Genomic DNA, 14,313 nt, shown 5'->3' on the forward strand with positions numbered 1-14,313 from the left:
GGGGGGAGCTCAAAGTAAAGCCGCTGCTCCTCCACATCGAGAGGAGCCAGTTGAGGTGGTTCGGGCATCTGGTCAGGATGCCACCCGAACGCCTCCCTAGGGAGGTGTTTAGGGCACGTCCGACCGGTAGGAGGCCACGGGGAAGACCCAGGACACGTTGGGAAGACTATGTCTCCCGGCTGGCCTGGGAACGCCTCGGGATCCCCCGGGAAGAGCTGGACGAAGCGGCTGGGGAGAGGGAAGTCTGGGTTTCCCTGCTTAGGCTGCTGCCCCCGCAACCCGATCTAGGATAAGCGGAAGAAGATGGATGGATGGATGGATATTTGTAAATATATTTTGTAGCTGAATTGGACATATAAAACATGACATTTCTGGAATGAACCTAAAATGTTTTTTTAAATTAATTTTCTCAATTTAGTGCCATGCTTTTTCAGTCATATCATGAATTATGCTGTAAGAAGCTGTTTTATGAGCTACACGCATGCATTTCTGCATCTTGATAGATTTGCTGACATTTTATATAAATAAATACATATATGGATTATACTTATATAGCACTTTTCTACTTTCAAGGTACTCAAAGCGCTTTGACACTATTTTCACATCCACACACTGATGGCGGGAGCTGCCATGCAAGACCCTAACCACGACCCATCTGGAGCAAGGGTCAATTGTCTTGCTCAAGGACACACTGGACATGACGAGGATGATGGAAGCTGCGGCTCGAACTACGGACCCTCAATTTGCCACCACCGAGCCACGCCGTTCCCTACTCGATGGAGCATAAAAGTGAGTCCCCATGTCCACCACAGAAGACGCTGAAAACACATTGTTTTTGGTATTTGAATATGTTGGCAAAACAATCCCAGACTGTGTATTATAAACCTTTGTACTTAAAACACTGAATGTTTACCTTTGAAAATATAACCATATCACATGTCACTGGAAAGGCCAGGTTGCTTTTATTCCTGTAGAGCAGACTTTGGTACGTGTACCATTAGTGGTACGGGGGCTTCATCTAGTGGTATACTGAAGAATCACTGGATTAAAGTACAGTGTGTTTTTTTCCTATATTCAAACAGTGTTCCTGTTCAAAATGTGTGTACGTATAAGTTAGTGGCCAAAATATACACACACACACACGTGTATATATACACATATATGTATTAGGGCTGTGAATCTTTGGGTGTCCCACGATTTGATTCAGTATCGATTCTTGGGGTCACGATTCGATTCAAAATCGATTTTTTACGATTCAACGCGATTCTCGATTCAAAAACGATATTTTCCCGATTCAAAACAATTCTCTATTCATTCAATACATAGGATTTCAGCAGGATCTACCCCAGTCTGCTGACATGCAAGCAGAGTAGTACATTTTTGTAAAAAGCTTTTATAATTGTAAAGGACAATGTTTTATCAACTGATTGCAATAATGTAAATTTGTTTTAACTATTAAATAAACCAAAAATATGACTTATTTTATCTCTGTGAAAATATTGGGCACAGTGTGATGTCAAGCTTATGAGATGCGATGCAAGTGTAAGCCACTGTGACACGATTGTTCTTTTTTTTTTTTTTAAATAAATGTCTAATGATAATGTCAATGAGGGATTTTTAATCACTACTATGTTGAAATTGTAACTAATATTGATACTGTTGTTGATAATATTCATTTTTGTTTCACTACTTTTGGTTTGTTCTGTGTCGTGTTTGTGTCTCCTCTCAATTGCTCTGTTTATTGCAGTTCTGAGTGTTGCTGGGTCGGGTTTGGTTTTGGAATTGGATTGCATTGTTATGGTATTGCTGTGTATTGTTTTGTTGGATTGATTAATTTAAAAAAAAGAAAAAAAATCACAACAAAAAAAAATCGATTTAAAAAAAATGAGAATCGATTCTGAATCGCACAACGTGAGGATCGCGATTCGAATTCGAATAGATTTTTTCCCACACCCCTAATATGTATGTATATATATATACATATATGTATATATATATATATATATATATATATATATAGATACACATATATGTACACTACCGTTCAAAAGTTTGGGGTCACATTGAAATGTCCTTATTTTTTAAGGAAAAGCACTGTACTTTTCAATGAAGATAAGTTTAAACTAGTCTTAAAGGCCTACTGAAATGAATTTTTTTTATTTAAACGGGGATAGCAGATCTATTCTATGTGTCATACTTGATCATTTCGCGATATTGCCATATTTTTGCTGAAAGGATTTAGTATAAAACAACGACGATAAAGATCGCAACTTTTGGTATCTGATAAAAAAAAGGCTTGCCCCTACCGGAAGTAGCGTGACGTAGTCAATTGAACATATACGCAAAGTTCCCTATTGTTTACAATGATGGCCGCATGAAGTGAGAGAGATTCGGACCGAGAAAGCGACAATTTCCCCATTAATTTGAGCGAGGATGAAAGATTTGTGGATGAGTAAAGTGCAAGTGAAGGACTAGTGGGGAGTTGAAGCTATTCAGATAGGGAAGATGCTGTGAGAGCCGGGGGTGACCTGATATTCAGCTGGGAATGACTACAACAGTAAATAAACACAAGACATATATATACTCTATTAGCCACAACACAACCAGGCTTATATTTAATATGCCACAAATTAATCCTGCATAAAAACACCTACGTGTTTGTTATGCTAGCTCCTAGCTCCTCTGCTAGCTCCTAGCTCCATAGAACGCGCCAATACAATTCAAACACCTGATCAACACACACAATCACTCAGCCCAAAAGACCGTTCACCTAACCCAAGGTTCATAAAGCTTATATATTTTTAAAAAGTTACGTACGTGACGCGCACATACGGTCAAGCTATCAAATGTTTAGCAGCCAAGGCTGCATACTCACGGTACCTGATATTCAGCTGGGAATGACTACAACAGTATATAAACACAAGACATATATATACTCTATTAGCCACAACACAACCAGGCTTATATTTAATATGCCACAAATTAATCCTGCATAAAAACACCTATGTGTTTGTTATGCTAGCTCCTAGCTCCTCTGCTAGCTCCTAGCTCCATAGAACACGCCAATACAATTCAAACACCTGATCAACACACACAATCACTCAGCCCAAAAGACAGTTCACCTAACCCAATGTTCATAAAGCTTATATATTTTTAAAAAGTTACGTACGTGACGCGCACATACGGTCAAGCTATCAAATGTTTAGCAGCCAAGGCTGCATACTCACGGTACCTGGTATTCAGCTGGGAATGACTAAAACAGTAAATAAACACAAGACATATATTTACTCTATTAGCCACAACACAACCAGGCTTATATTTAATATGACACAAATTAATCCTGCATAAAAACACCTACGTCTTTGTTATGCTAACTCCTAGCTCCTATGCTAGCTCCTAGCTCCATAGAACACGCCAATACAATTCAAACACCTGATCAACACACACAATCACTCAGCCCAAAAGACCGTTCACCTAACCCAAGGTTCATAAAGCTTATATATTTTAAAAAAGTTACGTACATACGCAAAAAAAAAGTTGCGCACATACGGTCAAGCGATCAAATGTTTAGAAGCCAAAGCTGCATACTCATGGTAGCACGTCTGCGTCTTTGTCATCCAAATCAAAGTAATCCTGGTAAGAGTCTGTGTTGTCCCAGTTCTCTACAGGCGTCTGTGTATCGAAGTCAAAAGTCCTCCTGGTTAGAGTCTCTGTTATCCGAGTTCTTCCATCTTGACTGCATCTTTCGGGAATGTAAACAAAGAAGCGCCGGCTGTGTACTGTTGTTGCTGACTTCGTTCGAAAAATACGTCCGTTTCGCACCGACAACTTTCTTCTTTGCTTGCTCAGCTTCTTTCTCCATAATACAATGAACATAATTGCAACAGATTCACGAACACAGATGTCCATAATACTGTGGAATTATGAAATGAAAACAGAGCTTTTTCGTATTGGCTGCAATGTGGAAGGCATACCCGTGTTCCCCGGGCTACGTCACGCGCATAAGTCATCCTCAGAGGCGTTTCGAACCGGAAGTTTAGCGGCAAATTTAAAATGTCACTTTATAAGTTAACCCGGCCGTATTGGCGAGTGTTATAATGTTAAGATTTCATCATTGATATATAAACTATCAGACTGCATGGTCGGTAGTAGTGGGTTTCAGTAGGCCTTTAACTTTAAAGTAATACACTCTATACATTGCTAATGTGGTAAATGACTATTCTAGCTGCAAATGTCTGGTTTTTGGTGCAATATCTACATAGGTGTATAGAGGCCCATTTCCAGCAACTATCACTCCAGTGTTCTAATGGTACAATGTGTTTGCTCATTGGCTCAGAAGGCTAATTGATGATTAGAAAACCCTTGTGCAATCATGTTCACACATCTGAAAACAGTTGAGCTCGTTACAGAAGCTACAAAACAGACCTTCCTATGAGCAGATTGAGTTTCTGGAGCATCACATTTGTGGGGTCAATTAAACGCTCAAAATGGCCAGAAATTACTTTAACGCCGTTAGTTTCGGCGGTAACTAGTAATCTAACGCGTTATTTTTTTATATACAGTAACTCAGTTACCGTTACTGCATTATTTTTATGTAGTATCGGCTAGAAACTGAAGATCTGAGTGTGTTTTATTGGAGCGCTCCGGTGGAAAAGAAGAGGCGTGCTTTCCCCCACCCACAGAAAGCACGCCTCCCCGCAGGGGAGACGTTCCTCCAGAGCCGTACTTCGGGTCTAACAACCTACACTTTACCCGGAAGAGGGTCTTTACAGCTGAGGGTGAATGACGAGGCCGGCGGTTTGTTGCAACATTGTGACTTTATTGGACGCAGCCATCCAGCAAGCTAGAGCCAGGGGCGCCGAAAAGGGGGGGTAAAGGAGACGGATTCTAGGGGCCCATGATGGAGGGGGGCCCAGAGAGGCCCCTAATGACACTAAGTTATTAACTAACATATAATCACACATGTTTTATTTTCCATGTCCTGGTAACAATACCTTTATTTGTTTTGGAAGCATCAACACCTGCAGGGTCCTCCCTCCCCCCCTCTATTTACGTAAAATGGTTCAGTCCGACTGGATCAGCTGCAGGTAGAGCACCGGCGATTTGTCACAGACAGCGCCTCAGCGGGCAAAGCGGAGGAGACAGCAGTATGCCTCAAAAATCAGGCAGCCAAAAAAGAAAGGAAAGTAAAATAAGAGAGGAGAAGGAGATGAAGGGTCGACAATATGTCACCCAATATTTCCAAAAAAAAAGGTGGGTTTGTTAGTTGTGGTGGAAAGTTATGCATATTAACTTTGTCCCTGTCTGTGGTAATAAGCTAGCTCACTTTTCTCACCATGTTAGCTCAAGAAAACTCTGGATTTTTACATTTTACTGCTATATTAGTTAAATAATCAATCCAGTCAAACATTTATCAAGCTGTTCTTATTCAATAATAGTTGATCTCCCCTCTGTCAAAATGATGCCTCATTCTGAACAGAGTCAAGTGCACCAGCAGCAGCAGCAGCAGCTGTCTGTCAGCCCCCAAGTCCCTCTGCCCCTGAATCATCCCCAGTGCCCCCACATGAGGAAAGAGGTGAGCAGCTGTGTGTGTTGAAATAATAATAATAATAATATAATACAAAATATAATACATTTTACTACAGTCTCAAGAATCAGTGGTGCAGCAAATAAATGACTCAAAATGAATTCCATTGTATTCAGAGTGCTACGTTCTTCCCTACTGTACATGTCAACTGTGATGCTGTTCTTCTTTCAAAAATATGGTAATGATAGTCAAAAATATCATTAAAATGCATAATTGTATGTAAAATAGCATCAAAAAATGTTGCCACTGTGTTGGGGGCCCTGTAAAGATTATTTTCATGGGGCCCAAAATCCCTAGCGGCGCCCCTGGCTAGAGCACCTACATGCACTCACTGTCGCCGCTCCCTCACCTCTCTCGCCCACTCACTCACTGACGTCACTCACCTCTCATGCTGTCATATCTTAAAGGGCCACACACACACACACACATACGCTACTCTCATAACAACTAACAAGACATCATGGCGAAGCCAGAAGTCGAGTTTTTTAACATGGAGACATTCTCAATACTTTTCTTTTGTCGACCACAAAGAAAATAACATTTTAGTTAAATATAAGTTGTGTCTTGGATCAAAGATCCTATCTACTTAGAGTTAAAGTGCCATTATGTTGCAGCTATTTAAAATAGTTTTGTCCATTTTTTCTGGCCTGAAATAAATTGGCCCTTTGAAACATATCTTTGTCTTTGTGTGTTGTATGTAGAGCACATTGCTTTCTGAGTTCAGTGATGCAAATGCATGTCAAGTTGATCAACAGATTGTATTATTCTCCAGTGCAATAACAGTACTGAAATGAAGGCTAAAAGGGCATTAATGGGAGCCTTAAAAAAAAGGGGGGAAAAGAAGTAACTAAATAGTTACTTTTCACAGTAACGCATTACTTTTTGGTGTAAGTAACTGAGTTAGTAACTGAGTTACTTTTGAAATAAAGTAACTAGTAATTGTAACTAGTTACTGGTTTTCAGTAACTAACCCAACACTGTATATATATATATATATATATATATATATATATATATATATATACACACACACACACGTGTATATATACACATTTTTGTATGTATATACACTACCGTTCAAAAGTTTGGGGTCACCCAAACAATTTAGTGGAATAGCCTTCATTTCTAAGAACAAGAATAGACTGTCGAGTTTCAGATGAAAGTTCTTTAAAGTTAAGACTAGTTTAAAGTTATCTTCATTGAAAAGTACAGTGCTTTTCCTTCAAAAATAAGGACATTTCAATGTGACCCCAAACTTTTGAACGGTAGTGTATATACATATATATATATACACACACACACACGTGTATATATACACATATATGTATGTATATATATACATATATGTATATATATATATATAGATACACATATATGTATATATGTACATATTTGTATATTTACACACATATATGTATATATATATATACACATACACTACCGTTCAAAAGTTTGGGGTCACCCAAACAATTTTGTGGAATAGCCTTCATTTCTAAGAACAAGAATAGACTGTCGAGTTTCAGATGAAAGTTCTCTTTTTCTGGCCATTTTGAGCGTTTAATTGACCCCACAAATGTGATGCTCCAGAAACTCAATCTGCTCATAGGAAGGTCAGTTTTGTAGCTTCTGTAACGAGCTAAACTGTTTTCAGATGTGTGAACATGATTGCACAAGGGTTTTCTAATCATCAATTAGCCTTCTGAGCCAATGAGCAAACACATTGTACCATTAGAACACTGGAGTGATAGTTGCTGGAAATGGGCCAAAAATATTGCACCAAAAACCAGACATTTGCAGCTAGAATAGTCATTTACCACATTAGCAATGTATAGAGTGTATTTCTTTAAAGTTAAGACTAGTTTAAAGTTATCTTCATTGAAAACTACAGTGCTTTTCCTTCAAAAATAAGGACATTTCAATGTGACCCCAAACTTTTGAACGGTAGTGTATATGTATTAGGGATGTCCGATAATGGCTTTTTGCCGATATCCAATATTCCGATATTGTCCAACTCTTTAATTACCGATACCGATATCAACCGATACCGATATCAACCGATATATGCAGTCATGGAATTAACACATTATTATGCCTAATTTGGACAACCATGTATGGTGAAGATAAGGTACTTTTTAAAAAATAAAATAAAATAAGATAACTAAATTAAAAACATTTTCTTGAATAAAAAAGAAAGTAAAACAATATAAAAACAGTTACATAGAAACTAGTAATTAATGAAAATGAGTAAAATTAACTGTTAAAGGTTAGTACTATTAGTGGACCAGCAGCACGCACAATCATGTGTGCTTACAGACTGTATCCCTTGCAGACTGTATTGATATATATTGATATATAATGTAGGAACCAGAATATTGATAACAGAAAGAAATGGGGGGAGGGAGGTCTTTTGGGTTGGTGCACTAATTGTAAGTGTATCTTGTGTTTTTTATGTTGATTTAATAAAAATAAAAAAAACCAAAAAACAAACAAACCGATACAGATAATAAAAAAAATGATACCGATAATTTCCGATATTACATTTTAACGCATTTATCGGCCGATATTATCGGACATCCCTAATATGTATATATGTACATATTTGTATATTTACACACATATATTTATATATACAGTATACACATATATGTATATATATACATATATGTGTATATACGTATATGTATACATACACATGTGTATATATATATATACATATATACATATATATGTATATATACACACACATGTATACAAATATACATACATACATATATATAAACATATACATATAGCTACTTAACTATATTACCTGTCGATCTGACTGCTTGTTAATTGTTTAGCTAAATTTGAAGCAAAGATTGTATTACATTAATCATATATATCATATATACAATGATAATATTTACATATACATTATACACACACACATATCTATATATACACACACACATATCTATATATACACACACATACCTATACACATTTATACATATACACACATATACACAAATATACACATATATACATAAACATATACGTACATTCATATAGAAATATTCATACATTTAACACATACATACATGTACATATATACACATACATATACAGTATTAAATAAAACCTCTGCCTTGTTTTTATTGAATACTTAGGCCTACTATGCTACTGTATTTTAATATTGGTCATTATGGTGGTACTTGGAGAGCCAAGTGTTTTCTGAGGTGGTACTTAGTGAAAAAAGTTTGAGAACCACTACTCTAGAGTGTTAAGCATTTGAAATAAGGCTGTGAAATGTTTGTTCCTTACAGGTGACAAAAGCGTTTCGATAGGTCTGAGGATATTATAGAAAACAATGTTTAGTTTTCTTGATGAAGGTAAGCATGTATTACCGCTTTGCGATTCATTTAAAAGGTGTGAACCTGTTTGATGACGTAGGTCAAGGGTGTCCAAAGTGCGGCCCGGGGGTTATTTGTGGCCCACAGGTAATTTTTTAACGGCCCGTGGCACACAAAAATACTATTACAAAAAAAACTTGAAAACTGGAATAAAAGAGCAAACAGGTGTAATGTAAAGAGAAAATCTGACATGCAGGCAGTTTTTTACTTAAAACTGTCATTGCTCAAAAATAGTAAAAACCTATTATTGACGTCTGGATCTGAAGTGGATGTAGAGATTTAAGCGCTCAAAGTAAAAATAATATATATTGATAAATGTCTAATTTCTCACTTTATGAATCGGGCCTTTTGGATCCCCAAGACCTTTAGTCTGATTTTTATTATCTGTCAATGTTCAAAAGACAATAAAGAAGTAAAAGTAATGTTGTTATGGATTATTTACCTATTTAAGGCACCAGTTACTTCACATCAAACATTCCATTTGATCCAAAAACTGTCACGGCTTGTCACACCACGCTGTGCCTTATTTTGAGTTTCTGGTAATTTTCTGGGTGTAGTTTTAGTTCCTGCCTTGTGCTCTTATTTTGTGGTTTTTCACTTCCTGTTTTTCCCTTTCCTGCAGCAGCTTTACGTCTGTCTTCGAGCACTTTTCCCCTCACCTGTTTTCTGTTTGTAATTAGCGCTCTTTAAGTTGAGCTTGCGACACCATTGGTTTGTCAGGACATCATTCACTATTCACTAGTCACTATTGATGATTCCTTTCATGCTGTGATCAAATATGCTCATTCTTTGTGGACGCCGTCTGCTCCACCTTACTTGTAAGTGTTTCGCTGTGTTCCAGCATTTTGTTTTGGTTTCCCTCATAGTCTGTCCGTTCAGAGCACTTCCCTGTTGCTCTCGCTTTTGGTTTTGTTTGTTTAATCAATAAATACCCTTTTTTACTGCAAGTTGCCACCTCGTTCGTCTGCATTTTAAAATTACTACAACCTTCGTCGTCTCACATGACCCACCGCTTGACAGAATGTCCCAACCACGATTACAATGACGAGGAATATGAGAGGATTTTTTGGGCTAAAATGGAGGCAGAGGCTTAGTGGTACCCCTCCGAGGTACTAGAGACTTTGATGTGGGTGCCAGATGGCGGTCTGGTCCCAATAGACTCTTTTTGGCTGAGTGCCGAGCCTGCGTGTCGTCCACGAAGGCGAAAGCCAGGTTCATCACGCCGTCACAACGCGCAGCCTTCTCTGCTGCAGGGCCTCAAACACTGCACCCTTCCTCTCCTAAGGGGGTGGAATACGGGAACCCCTTCGACCACTTTGCCTCTTTGTTCACGGCTTGGGCTATTGGCCAGTGTGGCCCAGGCGCTGGGGAACAGGAGGAAGCCGCTCCACCAGTGCTCGGGGCTCGTGTAGGAAGGTGCGAGCTGTTGGGGCGCGCAGCCACGCCCCCACTAGGGGACTTGTTTTTTACGGACTTTTCTTCCCCCGGTTTCCCAGAGCCCACACACCCTGGGGTTCTTCTCCCACTTAAGTCAAGGGTCAAACGATCCTCCCTCAAACCAGTGACAGCGTCTGGTATCCTCTTCCTGAGGGGGGAGCTAGGGCTGGTAGCTGTGCAATTGTGGAGGCACAGCTGCGTCCAGCGAAGCGGCCACTTCCTGTGTGGCCTCCGCCACCTGTCCTGCGCCTAGCCAGGCTGCTACCTCCTGCTCGGCCTCCGCTGCCTGCAGTGCTCTGCCCTGTTCGGCCTCTGCCGCTTACCTGTGCTATGTCCTGCTCGGCCTTCGCCGCCTACCTGTGCTCCGCCCTGCTCTGCCTCCGTTGCCTGCAGCGCTTCGCCCTGCTGCTCCAGCTCTGCAGATACTGACGGTCCAGCCGCCTGCTGCTCCAGCTCTGAAGATGCAGACGGTCAAGCCTCCTGCTGCTTGAGCTCTGCAGGCTTCTACGAAAGGATACGGACCCCTCTGTGTACCAAGACGAGATAGACCTATTTATTAGGTGGTGTGATACCAACTATCTTATTTTAAATGTGACCAAGACACAGGAAATGGTTTTGGATCCGAGGAAAGTGACTGACCATGAGCCAGTGGTCATCAAAAATCAGGAAATCACCCAGGTATCCTCATATAAATATTTAGGGATTAATATTGATAATCTTCTCTGCTGGAAGACACATATTGACAAACTGTGCAATAGACTGCAACAGAGGCTATATTTTTTGCGAAGATTAAGATTGTACGGCGTAAGCACCCACATCATGATGATTTTCTACCGTGCCATTGTAGAGAGCATCATTAGATACGGGATCACCTCATGGTTTGGCAACCTAACCATTAAGCTAAAAAGCAAACTGGCCGGCATGCATAAAACGGCAATGAAAATCGTAGGGAGGAAAGAATATGAGCCTATACAGAGCATCTATGAGCAGGCAGTTAGGAAAAAAGCTAAGAAAATTATTTCCAACTCACAACACCCACTCTTCCCTGAATATAGAACCCTGCCATCAGGGAGAAGACTCCGGGTCCCACTATGCAAATCGAACCGCCTTAAATTATCATTTGTCCCAGCCTCCATTAAGCTGACCAACAAGGTGCAATAGAATGTTAATACATAGGTTAGCACTTTTTTAGCACATAGCACTTTAGAACTAAGCACTTTAGCACATAGCACTTTATCTATGAGCTCTAGTGCAATGCACACTGGCACTTTATCTTTATCTCCATACTGTAGATTTTATGCCTACATCAAAGTGCCACCTATGTCTATCAAGCTCCATGTTCTGATGTTTAAATGTTAGTTGTCTAGTTGTAGTTGTGTCTGCGCTTGTGTTTTTGTTCTGTTGTTTTTGTGTATGTTAAGAAAGCAATGATGCACTGTGCCCAAGACAAATTTCCCCGCGGGGACAATAAAGTTGAACCTTGAACCTTGAACCTTGATGCCGACGGTCCAGCCGCCATCCTCGTCTCCAGCGGGTCTTTCCATGACGCCGCCATCCTCGTCTCCAGCGGGTCTTTCCATGACGCCGCCATCCTCGTCTTCAGCGGGTCTTTCCACGACGACTCCGTCATCATCATCGGAGTCATCGTCGCCTTCGCGACCTCCAGCTTGCCGGCCGCATAAGCCATCATCAGGCGCCCGCACGCGGCCTCCTCGTCGACCAAGAATGTGGCCGTTTCATGAATGGCCTCCGCACTATCAGCAACTAGGCCCAGGACCCGGGCATGGACGGTTACAGCTGATGCCACCTTGTGTCCACCTCCTCGTCGGCCACGGCGGCGGTCTACCCGTCGCTGCCGTCTGACTCTTCCCCATTGATTGCGAGGACATATGGCCAAGCAACCCACCGCCTAGTCCTCCCTCTGCCCTCCCGTGACTTTGGACTTTTTCGGTTTTGTTTTTTAGAAAGTCTGATATCTGTTTTGTTGTGGGGGCATTCTGTCACGGCTTGCACACCACACTGTGCCTTATTTTAAGTTTCTTGGTAAATTTCTGCGTGTCGTTTTAGTTCCTGTCTTGCACTCTTATTAGGTGTTTTTTCACTTCCTGTTTTTCCCTTTCCTGCAGCAGTTTTACGCCTGCTTTCGAGCACGTTTCCCCTCACCTGTTTTCTGTTTGTAATTAGCACTATTTAAGTTAAGCTTGCGACACCATTGGTTTGTCGGGACATTATTCACTGGTCACTATTGATGATTCCTTCCTTGCTGAGATCAAATATGCACATACTTTGTGGACGCCGTCTGCTCCACATTCCCTGTAAATGTTTTTGCTGTGTTCCAGCATTTTGTTTTGTTTTCCCTCATAGTCTGTCCATTCAGAGCACTTCCCTGTTGCTCTAGCTTTTGGTTTTATTTGTTTAATCAATAAATACACTTTTTTACTGCAGGCTGCCACTTCGTTTGTCTGCATTTTAAAATCACTACAACCTTCGTCGTCTCACATGACACACCGCTTGACAAAAACGTTTGGGTAAAATATTGCATATTTTGTGTTATTGCCATAAAAAGGTTTTTTTTTAGAGAAAAATGTCATAAAACATTTTTTAAAAGTAACAATTGTATGGCAATGTATAGATCTGAAGTTGATCTTTAGATGTTTGATTGTTGAAAGTAAAAACAAACAAGATAATATATAATAATACATGACTTATTTTTAAACCTTTAATGGCTGGGAACCTTTTGGGACCTTGAACAGTCACCAGAATTGAGGGGAGCCCAAAGTAGGGATGATGTTTGATAAGAAATTATCGAGTTTGAGCCCATTATCGAATCCTCTTATCGAACCGATTCCTTATCGATTCTCTTATCGGATCCAGATAGGTTGTTGTATACGGAAAAAACACACACAATATTTGGTTTAACAAAAGCTCACTTTTATTTTATAAGAAAAAATAATAATAATAAAATAAAAAAATAAATATTGACCGTTACCCCCCCTAAAAAAAAATACAAAAATATTGACTGTTGTTACCCAAAGTATATCAAGTGGGATTTTTCAGAAAAAACAACCTGTCTCTGTGATCACTATAGGCGTATAAATAATAATATAGTGTTAAATAAAATCAGTCCCTTGGGCACAAAACTGAAAATAATACAGCTCTCCAAAAAGTGCACTTCTGCTGCTATTGGAACATACTAACTACACACACTATGACACTAAGAACGCCACAGTCATCAATCAACAATTCTTCTTCGAAAAAATTAGCATGTCTGCTTTTTCAGGATCAAGTCTGACCCGTTTTTCGCTAATTCTGTCACCAACGGTGGAAAAAACACGTTCACTTGGCGTGGAACTAGCTTGGACACACAGATAGGTTTGACGACATCCTCCTCCAGTCTGTATCTAAACCTTCTGGGGGTCCATCAGTGTGGCCTCCTCCAGGAATGACTGCACATCCTTGTCCTGGAGGGAAAATTAGGGACAGACACAGCATAGAATTAGGGGGAAAATTAGCTGAATGTGAAAACTAGGGTGTCTGTTATTAAGTCTTTAGCATTAGTATGTGGAATTAAATGATGGAATGGATTAAGTAATGAAGTTAAACATTGTACTGATATGATCCACTTTAAGAGGTTGTTCAAATTAATAGTGCTTACAAAGTACAAAGAAGAATTATGAGAAATACTTTCAACCTTATTGAAAATAAGATATTCTTCATCTCAGTATATTAATAATGACTGAATTAATTAATTACACATTACACAACTGTTGTATATACTAATTCACAGATGTTATTTTATTATAAAAAGGTCAGTAAATGATGTATATATTTGTAAACCTCTGAAGTGGGAAAGTGGTAGGATTAAATAAGCTTTACTTCTTCCTACTCCTTTTCGGA

At 39.6% G+C, this 14,313-nt stretch overlaps 1 protein-coding gene across 2 annotated transcripts; it reads left to right on the forward strand.

The window, feature by feature from the left end:
- The first annotated feature begins 597 nt into the window (after positions 1-597).
- On the forward strand, positions 598-12,595 carry LOC133653650 (proline-rich protein 36-like). 2 transcript variants are annotated; one of them, XM_062053174.1, is made up of 2 exons: positions 598-789; positions 11,929-12,595. In XM_062053174.1, the coding sequence occupies exons 1-2, from the start codon at positions 616-618 to the stop codon at positions 12,277-12,279; spliced, it is 525 nt and encodes a 174-aa protein (XP_061909158.1). In that variant the 5' UTR covers positions 598-615; the 3' UTR covers positions 12,280-12,595. The 2 variants fall into 2 exon arrangements, with proteins under 2 accessions (XP_061909158.1, XP_061909159.1); XM_062053175.1 differs by lacking the exon at positions 598-789 and adding an exon at positions 5,545-5,575.
- Positions 12,596-14,313: the final 1,718 nt, after the last annotated feature.

This window comes from Entelurus aequoreus, linkage group LG07, assembly GCF_033978785.1.
Source record: "Entelurus aequoreus isolate RoL-2023_Sb linkage group LG07, RoL_Eaeq_v1.1, whole genome shotgun sequence".
Lineage (NCBI taxonomy): Eukaryota > Metazoa > Chordata > Actinopteri > Syngnathiformes > Syngnathidae > Entelurus > Entelurus aequoreus.

Bases quoted from the DNA above. Each gene is read 5' to 3' on its own strand.
- LOC133653650 (XM_062053174.1), top strand. From the start codon at position 616: ATGGCGGGAGCTGCCATGCAAGACCCTAACCACGACCCATCTGGAGCA. The intron at 790-11,928 runs GTGAGTCCCCAT...CCGACGGTCCAG, and splicing joins CTACTCGATGGAGCATAAAA to CCGCCATCCTCGTCTCCAGC.